Source organism: Rhinatrema bivittatum, chromosome 8 (assembly GCF_901001135.1).
Source record: "Rhinatrema bivittatum chromosome 8, aRhiBiv1.1, whole genome shotgun sequence".
Taxonomy (NCBI): Eukaryota; Metazoa; Chordata; class Amphibia; order Gymnophiona; family Rhinatrematidae; genus Rhinatrema; species Rhinatrema bivittatum.
This window is the reverse complement of record NC_042622.1, coordinates 39,430,346-39,442,600: the sequence shown is the minus strand read 5'-3', so window position 1 is coordinate 39,442,600 and position 12,255 is coordinate 39,430,346. Positions and strand designations below refer to the sequence as shown.

Here is a 12,255-nt window from a genome sequence, read left to right as displayed (position 1 = left end):
CACAGCAGAGACCCATCTAAGACCTGATGGCCCCAGCACCCAAAGGCTCAACCTAAGGAGAACAAGGGCTGGTAGAGGCGAAGCTCCAGCTGGGTCTCTGCTTCATCCGGGTCCATCTCCTGACAGTGAGAACCTGCAGGGATCCTACCTGAAGGTTATCCCAATCCTGCCTCAGCATAAGGTTCCACGAACGCAACAGGTTGCTGAGGCCAGAGACCTGATGAGCTTGTCTTCCCTGCAGGCCATTCCGAACCTCGTCCACAGACTATATGAATAGTAGCAAACCTTGGAGCTCCTGATTGTTTCCATGGATCAGCTAGCTACCCATCTGAATATTCTGACCAGTGCTGCGGTGCCGCCCCCACCTGCACTAGCACCACCACCTCTCGAACCCATCTACCGTCTGATTCCACATTTACTGGCTCCGCCTCAGTACACCAGGGAAAACAAGTGTTGTCAGGGAATTCTGAGTCCTTGTCACATGCATTTCCAACTGCAATCGGCACTATTCCGGAACAACCAGGCAAAAACCAGCTATGTATTTTCTCTCTTGAACGGCTCTGTCCTGGCTTGGGCATCTCCCCTCTTGGAGAGGGGGAGTCCTGCTTCTGCTCAACTTGCAACAATTTACAGAATAATTCAGGGTCATCTTCGAAGAGCCAGGCTGTGTGGCAGCGATGGCATCCAACCTCCTCCACTTATATTAAGGGTCTAGAACCCTGATGGAGTACGCCATAGAATTTCAGACTCTAGTGACTGATTTAAAATGGCGAAAAAATAGTCTGAGCATCATATTCCTTGAAGGTATCTCACCCAGAATCAAGGATGAACTTGCTGCCTGAGACTTGCCCACTTCATTAGAGGAGCTCATAGCCTTGACTGGGAAGATAGATCTCTGGCTACAACAAAGAGCCCATGAGACCCATCCAGCAAGAAGGAACGTTGCTTTGGCACCTAGGTTCCAGAACCCTCTCTTGCCCTGACTGCTACTCCATCCACCTCGCCTACTTTAGAAGAGTGCATGCAGCTGGGGCAGTGTCACTTAGCCCCAGAGGAGAGGAGAGGCTTCGCTGCAGGTGCCAGGGCCTCTGTCTATATTGGGCTAACCGGGGACACTTGCTGGCTCAATGTCCACTGAGGTCAGGAACCTCCTCACCAAGGGTCCTGTGGGGAGATGACCCTAGGCCCTCACCGTTTCCACTCCCCAACTATTGGTTCTGGTGACCCTGGAGCTGAGTTCCATATGTTTTTCAATCCAAGCCTTCGTGGATTCTGGCTTGAGGGCAATTTCATCCTGAAACAACTCGTTGAGCAACTTTTGATTCCCACAGTCAGTATGACCTCTCCATTAGGCATTTCTTCTGTTTACGGAAACCCGCTTCCTGGTCAAGTCATTCTAAAAACGGCACCCGTAACCTTATGCAATGGTCTCCTACATCTATCAAAGCTCAGTCTACACGTAATCTCCAGGGCCATCCATCCTATTATCTGGCTCCAGCAGCATCAACCGCAATTCAACTGGGCTATCCTGTAACTTGCCCATTGGGCTGCAACTGCTCGCACTCATGCTTGGAACACATTGAACCTCCTTGCGCTAAAATCGTGGCTACGGCATGATCTGAGACCCCTCTGCAATACACGGATTTCCAAGACACTTTTTCCAAAGAAGATGGCTGAAATTTTACCACCTCACCGCCCCTACAATTATGGCATTGAACTCTTCCTAGGGAGCAAGCTCATGCGGATAAGTCTACCCACTGTCGCTTCCCAAGACTCAGACTATGTCCACCTACATTCCTGAAAATCTGGAATGTAGATTTATTCAAACATCTTCTTCTCCAGCAGGTGCTGGGTTCTTCTTTGTTGCAAAAAAGATGACTCCCTCAGGCCATGTATCAACTATTGCAGCCTCAGTGCCATCACCAAAAATGACCAGTATCCATAGCCCCTAATAACAGAACTCTTTGATTGCCTGCAAGGGGCTAAAACATTCACAAAGCTGGACCTTAGTGGAGCGTATAACCTTATATGTATCAAGGCTGGTGATGAGTAGAAACAGAATTTAACATTCTTGATGGAAGCTATGAATAATTAGTTATGCCATTCAGGCTCTGCAACATCCCTGCAGTTTCCAAAAAATGGTCAATGAGATCTTTTGTGACCTTCTCTACTTCTGTGTGGTCAGATATTTCGATGGCATCTTAATCTTTTCTCAAACACTGAGCTCCCACTGCCAAAACATCTGCAAGAAAACAACCTATGCCAAGTTGGAAAAACGTTTTTAGGAATAAGGAGAACTTCCCATTCTGGGATACATAGTGAAGAAATCAACATGGACCCTGCCAAGGTAAAGGCCATCAGAGACTGGCCCCGTCCTGAGGGCTCCGAGCTCTATAAAGATTCTTGGGAGTTGCTAATTATCATCACCAGTTTATCCCAAACTACTCATTTGTGGCGGTACCACTTACTACCCTTACCTGCAAGGGTACCAATACCAAAGATTGGCCGCCTGAAGCTCTGGAAGTATTTCAGAAGTTAAAGAACGCCTTCATGGACGAACCATATCTGCATCATCCGAATTCTACATGGCCCTTTGTTCTAAAATTTGATGCCTCGTTGCTGAGTATAGGGGCTGTCCTCAGCCAACATTCTCCAGAGGGAGTCCTATGGCCATGTTCCTTCTTTTCTAAGATATTCTCTCCAGCTGAACGTAATATAGTATCAGAGACTGAGAACTTCGGGCTGTCAAACCAGCTCTCAAGGAATGGCATCACCTACTCTAAATTATAATATATACATATCACAAGAATCTTGAACATTTACACCAAACTCAGCAATTTTTCCACTCACTTTGACTTCGAATTGTGATACCAACCAGCACTCAAGAACCTGCAAGCAGATTCTCTCTCTTTCTGCCCAAAACGTGGAAATACCTGTCTGGACACTTCTCAGCTTGCGAAGTGAAAACATCACAGGTGCAATAAGTTTAACACACATTGTGGTAAAGTACGCATGCATTGCAGTATCTCAAAAAGTTCCCTAACCACACCTTTTTTTTTTTTTTTTTTTAATCGTGGGTGCTATTCATGCAAAATTTATAGCAAAATGATGAATCTAGGTCCAAGTTAGCTGAATCACTTTAGGAATGCCTGAGAATAGTCCTAATGTTAGCCAAATAAACTTATCTGGCTAACTTTGAGATAGCTCAAAGCTGAAAATACAATACTAGATAGTTGGATAAATTTATCCAGTTAACTTAACAGACCACCCCATGGCTGAATACTGACTCCAAGTTGTACAAAAAAAAAGATAAGAGCTGAACCCTGAAGAGGGTTTCCAGGCTGCAAACCATTTATCTCAGTTTAGTTCCCTTTAAAAAAAAATCATGCTTTTTTTTTTTTTTTTTTAATAAACTTCCTTCTTCATGGAAACATACACAAAGATGCTTTTGCGGGTGAGCAATCCTCAAACTGTCCGACTGTGACAAAGACTGTGTACACTCTTTACCCAATTTTAAAAGCTGCATACATGTGCACACACATCTCTCAATACATGAATATCTCACTACATACAAAAAGGGGCGTGATGTGGACATGGTGTAGGCGTGCGTGGGAGATCCAGGGCAGGGCCAAGAGATGTGTGCACAAGTACCTATGCACCTGGTCGCATGCCCAGGTTTTGTGCCACATAAGTTTATTTCTGCTATGGAAGAGGTGTACGTTAAAAAAAAAAATAATAATAAAACAGTCGTCCCTGAGGGTTTTAAGGGGTCTGGGGTAACTGGGGGGAGTACAGGCTAAAGAACCAGGGGGGTTTGGAGGACCTAGCTCTAGACTGGGCAAACTCGTGCATGAACTGGTGAAACTGGTCATGGGGTGGATGGGTGCCCGATATAAACTTTCTCCACTTGTGCAGCTCAAACCTGACTTTGCGTGGCTGTGCACGCCCACTTGCAAAATTTGGTGCGCACACATATGCACGCCTAGGCTATTTTATAACACATGCGTGTATGTGTGCGTATGTTATAAAGCTGCTGCATCTCTGGGTGCGCATTGATGCACAAGTGTATATAGGTGAATATGTTATACATTCAATGCATCTCTTGGCACACGTGTACTTGTACATATGTGCACATGCGTATATGTGCCCCCAAGGCACCTATTTGAACATTACCAACATGAATCTTGCTGCAGATACAAAATATGCACAGTCAAGGGCACTGCTTTTTCTGCCAGATTTTTGTTGGGGAAATGCATGTGAAGACTGGAAATGGCAATTTTACGTGCATACTTTTCCACCCCCACTTAAACACGCCCTGAAAGCCCGCGTGGTGGAGGGCAAAGTGCGGACTTTTAGTGGCATCGAAGGAGGGTGTTTTCTGGATTAAAGAAGGAGTTGCAAGGTTTGCTGATCCTTCCTACTCACGGACTTTGCACCAGTTCTTAAAGGGGAAATATGCTCAGGGCTTCCCACTGAAAATTGCCCCGGGGAAAAGTATCTGCAGAAATCTGCACTGTTTTATGTGAATGCATGTAGTTTAAAAATGCGACACTACATGCATCTTTGCCTCCCTGATCTATACCCCCCAGGAATATTTATTTATTTATTTATTTAGTGATTTTTATATACCGCGGCACGTAAAGATATACATCACCTCGGTTTACAGTAAACAATAAATTAGCAACAGGCTTTACATACAACAGGCTTTACAGGAAGTAAACAATTGACAGCAACAGGCTTTACATAAATAACGGAATTCAGGAGTGCCTAATATAATTACTTTAACTATTAAGAACAAATGCATATTCTAATTCAATAACGAAGCAGAAGAGCAATATATGCGATAATACTGCTGCCCAACAGGGGTAAATGTATGCGCACTGTGGAATAGACTTTTAGTTCACGTATTTACACGAGTAAATGGTTTTTTAAATGTGTCCTCATCGGGGGTAATATTCAATAGGATTTACATGCACCGACTCCAGTTTATGTATGCAAATAGTCTTTCGAAAATTATCCTGAGGGATTGTGTGGGGAAATGTACACGTGTACCTCGATTATGGGCGCGCTTTTCCCTGCCCTCACGCTAGAAGTTCTGGGAAGCGGAGTTGGGAACGGGGAAGACATTTACATGCATTCCTTTGATTTTCATAAGGATGCACGTAAATGAACATGTAGGATGTTACACCTGCACTGGGGCGACCCACAAACGGCCAAAACTCAGTCATATGCACAGAAAGTCTGCTTTGAAAATTCAGTGTTAAAGTCTGCAAGTACAAAGCAGCCTCCGTGGGCTGTTTTACACCTTATTATATATCATTACATGGGTTATTTTCAAGCATCAGGGAATGTTCAGCCAATCCAATTCCTCGCTTGCCTGACACACCCCCTCCCCCCTCCCCCCCTTTCTCCCCTACTTCTAATCTCCGTATTGCCAGACACAGTGGAACTGCAGTCAGGCCACTCCACAGTAGATAATTAACTTTTTCCATCATCATTTTTTTTTTTTTTTTTTTACAGGTCAAAAAAAATTAAAAAATGTATTTTGAAGCACCTAAAAATAAAAATAATATTGTCAGTTGGCAGCAATGCTTGGTACATTTGGTTCACCAGAACTGCTTGTCTCTGTTTACTAATGATCCTCATGCCAAAAATACAGCCGGTGGTATGCCAGCATAGAATACAAGTGTAACCCCCTTGGCTCTCAAAGGTATTATTTGGGTCCCAGGGTTCGTGTCCATAGGCAGGAAGTGTTATTCCAAGACCCTAGTGTTGCGGGCATGAGATTACAGGTGGCCACCAGCTTTGATTCTGTAATCAACAAGCAGGACACAGATGACTGCCGTTCTAAGGAATTCATTTTGCTCCAACATAGGACAAACTCAACAGGGATAATCTCGCAATAGGTGCACATTATGGCATTAGTGCAATAATCTTCAGAAACAGCTTCTTCGAATGCACAATGCAATTCTACATTTAAACAGAGACACTCTGTTCTGCTCCAGTTCTCCCCTTCTAAGCACACTGGATGACTCTCTGGGGTTTCACCCTTTGGTTTCCATCCCAGACGGTTACCTTCTCCCTGAAGTGCTGGAGGTCCTCGCTCCCCCGTCTTCTGCTAGGAAGACTCCTCACTTCACTCCCTCGTGCTGGGCACCTTCTTTTCTGACTTGGCTAGTCACAGCAGCTCCTTTCTCTTCCAACTCACAGCAAAGTGCCGCATTCATTTCCAGACCAGCTCTGGAGCCAAGATGTCGGGAGCTTCTCCAGCTTTGGGGAGAGGTTCCCCCAGGCCAGGATGTGCACTCCTTTCCAGCCCAGAGAGCTTTTGCTCCCTCAGCGTCTCTCCTCCGTGTGGCTCGTTCCATTAATGCACCTCTGGCAGGGGGCCTGAAACGTGCAGCAAACCATTATTATCCCAGTAATGAACGCCGGGAGCCCCAGGGGTCCCTACACAGGACATCCAAAGACGAGACCTACATGCTCCTGAACGCTCATGTGCTACTTTTTTTTGGGGGGGGGGGTAGGCTTCCTCAGTTTCCTCCTGCTCTTTTGGGTTTAAGGTTCAGTTGGAATCAGGGCATCAGGGCTGGGAGAAGGCCTCCATGAACTTTCATTTGCAATTACGCTGGGGATTTGTTGGTTTGTTTTTTTTTGCTCTGTTTTATATCCCTTCCCAACTCATTTAGCGCAGTCATCTCGGCGGCAGTCCTTGGCTGGGGACGATGCGCCAGGGCTCCTGCTAGAGCCCTGTAACAGTGGACTCTGAATGCAGGCACTAGAGGTCACCCTTGCAAGATGACTGGGGGGCCCGCTCTCTGAGGGCTGTGAATGTCACCTCCGGCATCCTCAGCCCCGGCTGGCAGCTCTATCACTGAGCTATCAGGCTGGCCCCCGTGCAACCTCTATACATTATTCATTGTTTATTTTATTTCTTCTTCTTACTGTACCTCCCTTTGATTAATACCTACCTCGGTATTAATCAACGCGGTTTACATTTGCTCAATAAAGGGTACCACAGCCTATGAATAATCCAACTTGAATACAAGGGAAAAAAAACACTGCCAGCAGCTCATCTTCATATATTAGGGATGGGTAAACCAGTTTGCACTGAATCCAATTAAATCCATATCCCATTTGTACTGGGAAAGGGGCTTCAGATAAATCAGAGTCAAACCAGGACAGGCTGTAAATCAGTTTGGATAAATCTGCCTCATTTGCCACTGAACTGAAATAAATCCAAACCTTAGTGGCACTTCCAGTCCCCAGGTTTGCCCAGTTTGGGCCTTTCAAAGCTAGTTCAGATACAGATCAACGAAGAGTGAATCTGTCAATATCTGTATCTATATGAAGCAATCTAAGAATATCCTAATAAAATTCAGTCATCTTTAAACCAAATCAACACAGATTATGATTATAGGAACAAAACGGAGACAAAAATCTTCAGCTCCACCCTGGAATCAAACTTTTCATTTTATAAAACAGGAAGCCCCTCTGGCTCCTGGCAGAGCAGCCCTAGCAGTGGTTGGTTCTGACTGAGTTGGACACCTGAAAGAGAGAGTGCCGATGGGTCAGCAGAAAGGATACAAGGATGAGGGCATGTCGGGCAGGGCCTGCTCTGCTTCACTAGATTTGCTATGTAGGGACGTCTGACCATCTCTGCTGGTCTTTTGTCTGCAGACTCCCCCTTAACCCAAACCTATCAGGATTCCAGTAAACACCGGATGCAAGATGTAACCTACCCTCCCCACTGCGCTCTCAGTCCTCCCCTCGCCTCACGCAAATTTATGGTTGACAAAACGCAGAGGAATCCCCGCTTCCCAGGCCTCATGCAGCGTCCCCGGTTCTCAGAACCAAATTCACCAGCCCTCCTTAAAGGGCCGGCGCTGTCTCTCTAAAGAGGCCCTGGCTTCCCTCGAAGGGTTATGAGACATCCTTCCTCTGAAAAGTACAGGCAGGTCCAACTATTCCAACGGCAGGGGCGCTGCAATCATCGTTAGAGTTCGGGGAGCCAAAAACCCTCTTGACCCCCATGAATAATAGAAGCCAACAATCCTGGCAACTCTGGTGCCAGCGCCTATGATTAAAAGGCTGGCTAGCTGCCTTGCTTTAAAAGATGCTGGCAGCTAGCCTCTTAAAAAGACATTTTATTCCACATGCCCTCCTGCACTGGAAAGTAAGAGAATGATCCAGCCAACCTGCTGTAGAGAGGGCTTTTATTTCCCGCTTAAAATGCAATGTGTTGAACGTTGCAAAAAAAAAAGAGGAAAGTTGATGGGAGTAATTGCCCAGCGCATAATTCCAAACACTAAATTGGGAGCTGAAAATATTTTGAAGCACTATCCTCCTTGGATGAGACTTTAAAGTTTGATTGAAGCTGCGGGAATAAAGCAAGAGATGAGAAAAGAAGAATTGGTGGCAGTAGAATTCAAAAGTGAGCAGCGAGAGGAGAAAATTGTTGGAATGTCACCTCAGGCAACGATAATTGAGCTTGTTTTATTAGATCTGCTAATAAACAAGGTACTGCAGAAATTGTTGAATATTTCCTTTGGCTGTCACATCAAATCCCTTGGCCGCAAGAGGAGAGAGGAAACACAAGGAGTAACCAGATTTAGTTAATTATGATTTTTTTTTTAAATGTTTTTTTTTATTTTAATCCAGCTGCAAGGCAGAAGCATTCCTGGTTGTATGCCTGGGATAAGGGGGCAGGATCTCCACTTCAGCGCTTTCCTCCAGCCTGACAGGAACCACGACGACGAAAACATAAGCGCCGACGCACAATGTCACAAGGCAGATCGGCTCGGATTAGTAGAAAACTTGAGGGACGTGCTGGCAGTGCAACGGCACCGAACGAAAACAAAGCTATGAGCCTGGAAATCTGTTTTTTTTCATGTTGCCTCATTTCCACTTTGCCTCCCTCAAAAGGAAAAGTGGGTTTTATGATTCTGTGTGGGGCCAGTTCTGGACTCATTATTCGGATCATTACAATTAGGGTTCACCACAATCGCAGTGATTACCTGTGTTGGCTTTTGTATTTGTTTTTCAGTTGGTTTTGGAATCTTGTTGCCCGTTTTAAGAAATAAAGATTTAAAAAAAAAAAAAAAGGAACACGATGCTGGTCTCGGGGCAGCCGGCGCCATTTTGTTGTTTGACCGTGCATCAAAATGGCACCAGCTTCACGGTCAGCCAGCGCTCTTGCACCATCATCAGTCGGTGAAGCAGGAATAACTAAGAATCACCCCTGCCCCTTGCTACAGTGGAGACCCCCCAGAAGGGGTAGGTGGGAGCCAGGGAGGACCTATTTCAGCTACGAGGAGGGAGATGGGGAGATCTAAGGAGGTCCTTTTTTAATTTTTTTAAATATCCAAACATTTTTGGATATTTCTAGCTAAGTCAATTTTCATGTCATTCCATTTAAACCACAAATCATTTTTTTCATTATGAACTGTGCATTCATTTAAAACGAATGCACTTCCCTAACTTTTAGTGCACGCATACCTTGTAGTTAACTTTCAAAACTGCCTACAAGGTACAAACATACAAAGTACCTGTGACCCTTTGCATATCCTATTTGTAGACGGCCAACTGGGGATAAAAGAGTGCATGTACATTTGAAAAATTTGAATGTATGCACATGGTTTATTCATCTGAACTAAGCACACCCTCCAGGGATGCCTCTTTTTAATTCAGCTAAATGTATGCATGCCTTGAAAGATTGTGCATACGTTTAATCACGCTAAGAGGAACAATTTTAAACCAAGGCAATCTACCGGGTAAATCCCCTTTGAAAATCATCATCATAATGTCCATAAGGGCAAGAGATACAAATGGACTTCTATCCTCAAAGAGATGTCAGAGGATGGCTATGGTGTCCTAGTCAGATACCCACATCTTCCCCATTCCTCTTTTCCCTCAGTCCTTTTTGCATCCTGTGCTGTCTATCGTGCAGTTTAAAGGTGTCAAGTATTGCTATTCTAGGAAGGGGAGAATGAGCTTGTGGGGTGTGGTTTCTGAAATGAAGCTTCCTCTTAGATGTGCATTGCTGTTCATGAGAGAGCGAGGCAGCACAAAGTACACAATGGGGATTAGAGATGGTATTTCGCTCTGTTATTCACCAGAACTATGTCAGTCTTCCCAAATCTCTGCAGAGTAGCCTCGGATTTTGATCTAGACATAAAAATGTTCTCTTACCCACATATTAAATCCTACTTTTCATGTAATCATTTTCCCCTAATTGATTCCCATGGAGCTGGTGGAAATAAGTATTTTGGAACCCATTCAAATGATAGTGTGGTGACAGAATTGTGGGCAGACAATTTTGGATTCTTGTCATTAGTTTAATTTGATATAATAGTTGGAGCACACTCAATTTCAGATGATGGTGAGCTTATGATGAGATAGACTCTGCTTATCAGAATATGGATAATAAGGCGGCACATGATTATGGAAATAAAGCTATTAAGGTATTATTTGATCCCGAGCGGTATCTTACCAAACCACTTCTGTAAAGAGGGTTGATTTGGTTTCCCCAAGATATGCAGGGCCTCTGTGTCCCTTTTTCATTCATCAGATGGTACTGCTATTTTCTGAATGATGGGTAACCTCCCTTTTGCAGAATGATAAACTCTACCTTCTTGTCCTCCCCAACAGGTGTAGTACTGAATATGCTGCTGTACTCCCTCACTGATGAAGGCTTGTTACATTCCTGCATTTTAATTAAGCTCCCAGGTACGCTGCATGCAGAGCCTTACCTGTTTTATTGTCCACGGTAAAGTGCTGCTCCCTGTCCAGTACACTGTACACCACACGGGCACTGCTGCCGTACGTGGGGTCGTCTGCGTCTGATGCTATGACTTGCATCACCGATGTGCCTGGGGGCAGAGGTGGGGAGAGGGAGAGGACAAAAAGCAATATTAAAAAACAATTAAAATAATTCAGTAAAGTTTTTTTTTTTGTTTTTTTTTACATTAAATAAATAAGGAGAACTAGGTTGGTTAAAAAAAATGCTGGAGCACACTGCAGAACTGACTGATCACAGTCTTCCCCTCCCACCTAACCTTCCTTCAATACAGTGAGAATGCAGTGTCCATGTAACAGATGTCCGTATAATGAGGGCTACTGTTTGTATAACAGACCTCTCCTAGTAGTTAAATCACAGAAAAGGCGGGGGAGGGGGGTAATTGGCTAGTGACTGTGGGGTAGAAGGAGCAGTGCCAATACAGTGAAGGGCTTAAAATGGCAAAAATACATAAGGAAGAATGTACTGAATCTTATTCAAAGCCAGTACAGGTAACACATCCGTGCAAGATGGTAGCAGCGCTGACCTTTGGTTCAGTATTTGCCCCACAGGGCAGTGCAAATTACCCACAACGGATACAACGATGTGATTGTTTATGCCCATCTCATTTGAAAGACTTCAGCACCACTTGCTGTGTCCATTTCCGTTTGACATCGCAGATAATAAAGATTTTTTTGATTAAGTACCATAATTGCATTTCTTTGGGATTTTTTTTTTATATTTGCAAAGCAATGACACGCTAGAAATAAGCATTTCGTGTTACGTCACCAACAGGAATCGCAGGTGAAGGCAGCACATAGCCCCTGAAAAAAAAAAAAGGTCTACGTAAAGGAAGATTGTGCTCGCCTTCTACCACCCCTCCCTCCCCCCCCCCCGCCAGTCCCTATCTGCCTCCTGTTCACTTTCTCCATCTGTCTCGTTGCCTGCCTCGTGGCAGCTAACAGTCTTGTCTGTTGGTCTCTTGCAGACCCAGACAGCCTCTTCCAGTCCTCATGCACTACACGTAGCAGGGCAGAACGAGTATAAATTGGATAAAAGTCTATCAAACGTCTGCAATTAAGTTATTGATTTTCAACGCTGCCTCATTAAACAGGGTGCTCCACTCTGCCTGTCCCTGCCATGCTTCTAATTTGACATCATGTTCAATTTGATGAAAGCAGGACCCAGGAGTTGAGCCTGACGAGAGGAGGGAAGCTTGGCATAGAGGGTAGAGGAGAAAGACAAATAAAAATCTCTCTGCAACTCAATTCAGAAATATCTCCTCTAAGTAGATTTAATGAGGACAGCCCTGGCAATGGCAGTAGACAGAAGCATGTGATGGATTCAAATATTAGGAGAATATAGGAGAGGCAAAGTCAGGGAAGCACTAGGACACCTGAGGGACTAAGAGAAAATGATCCCTAAGAAGGAGTTAACACTGCCAGCATCAAGAGAGAAGAAAGCTATACAGAGGGGAG

At 44.7% G+C, this 12,255-nt stretch overlaps 1 protein-coding gene across 1 annotated transcript in view; it reads right to left on the bottom strand.

The window, feature by feature from the left end:
- CDH22 (cadherin 22) overlaps nucleotides 1-12,255 on the bottom strand; it is a 262,988-nt gene that overhangs the window by 115,728 nt on the left and 135,005 nt on the right. Inside the window, exon 3 of the mRNA XM_029612679.1 lies at nucleotides 10,752-10,871. Within this exon, the coding sequence (XP_029468539.1) occupies nucleotides 10,752-10,871 (120 nt within the window). The remainder of the gene's footprint in view (nucleotides 1-10,751; nucleotides 10,872-12,255) is intronic.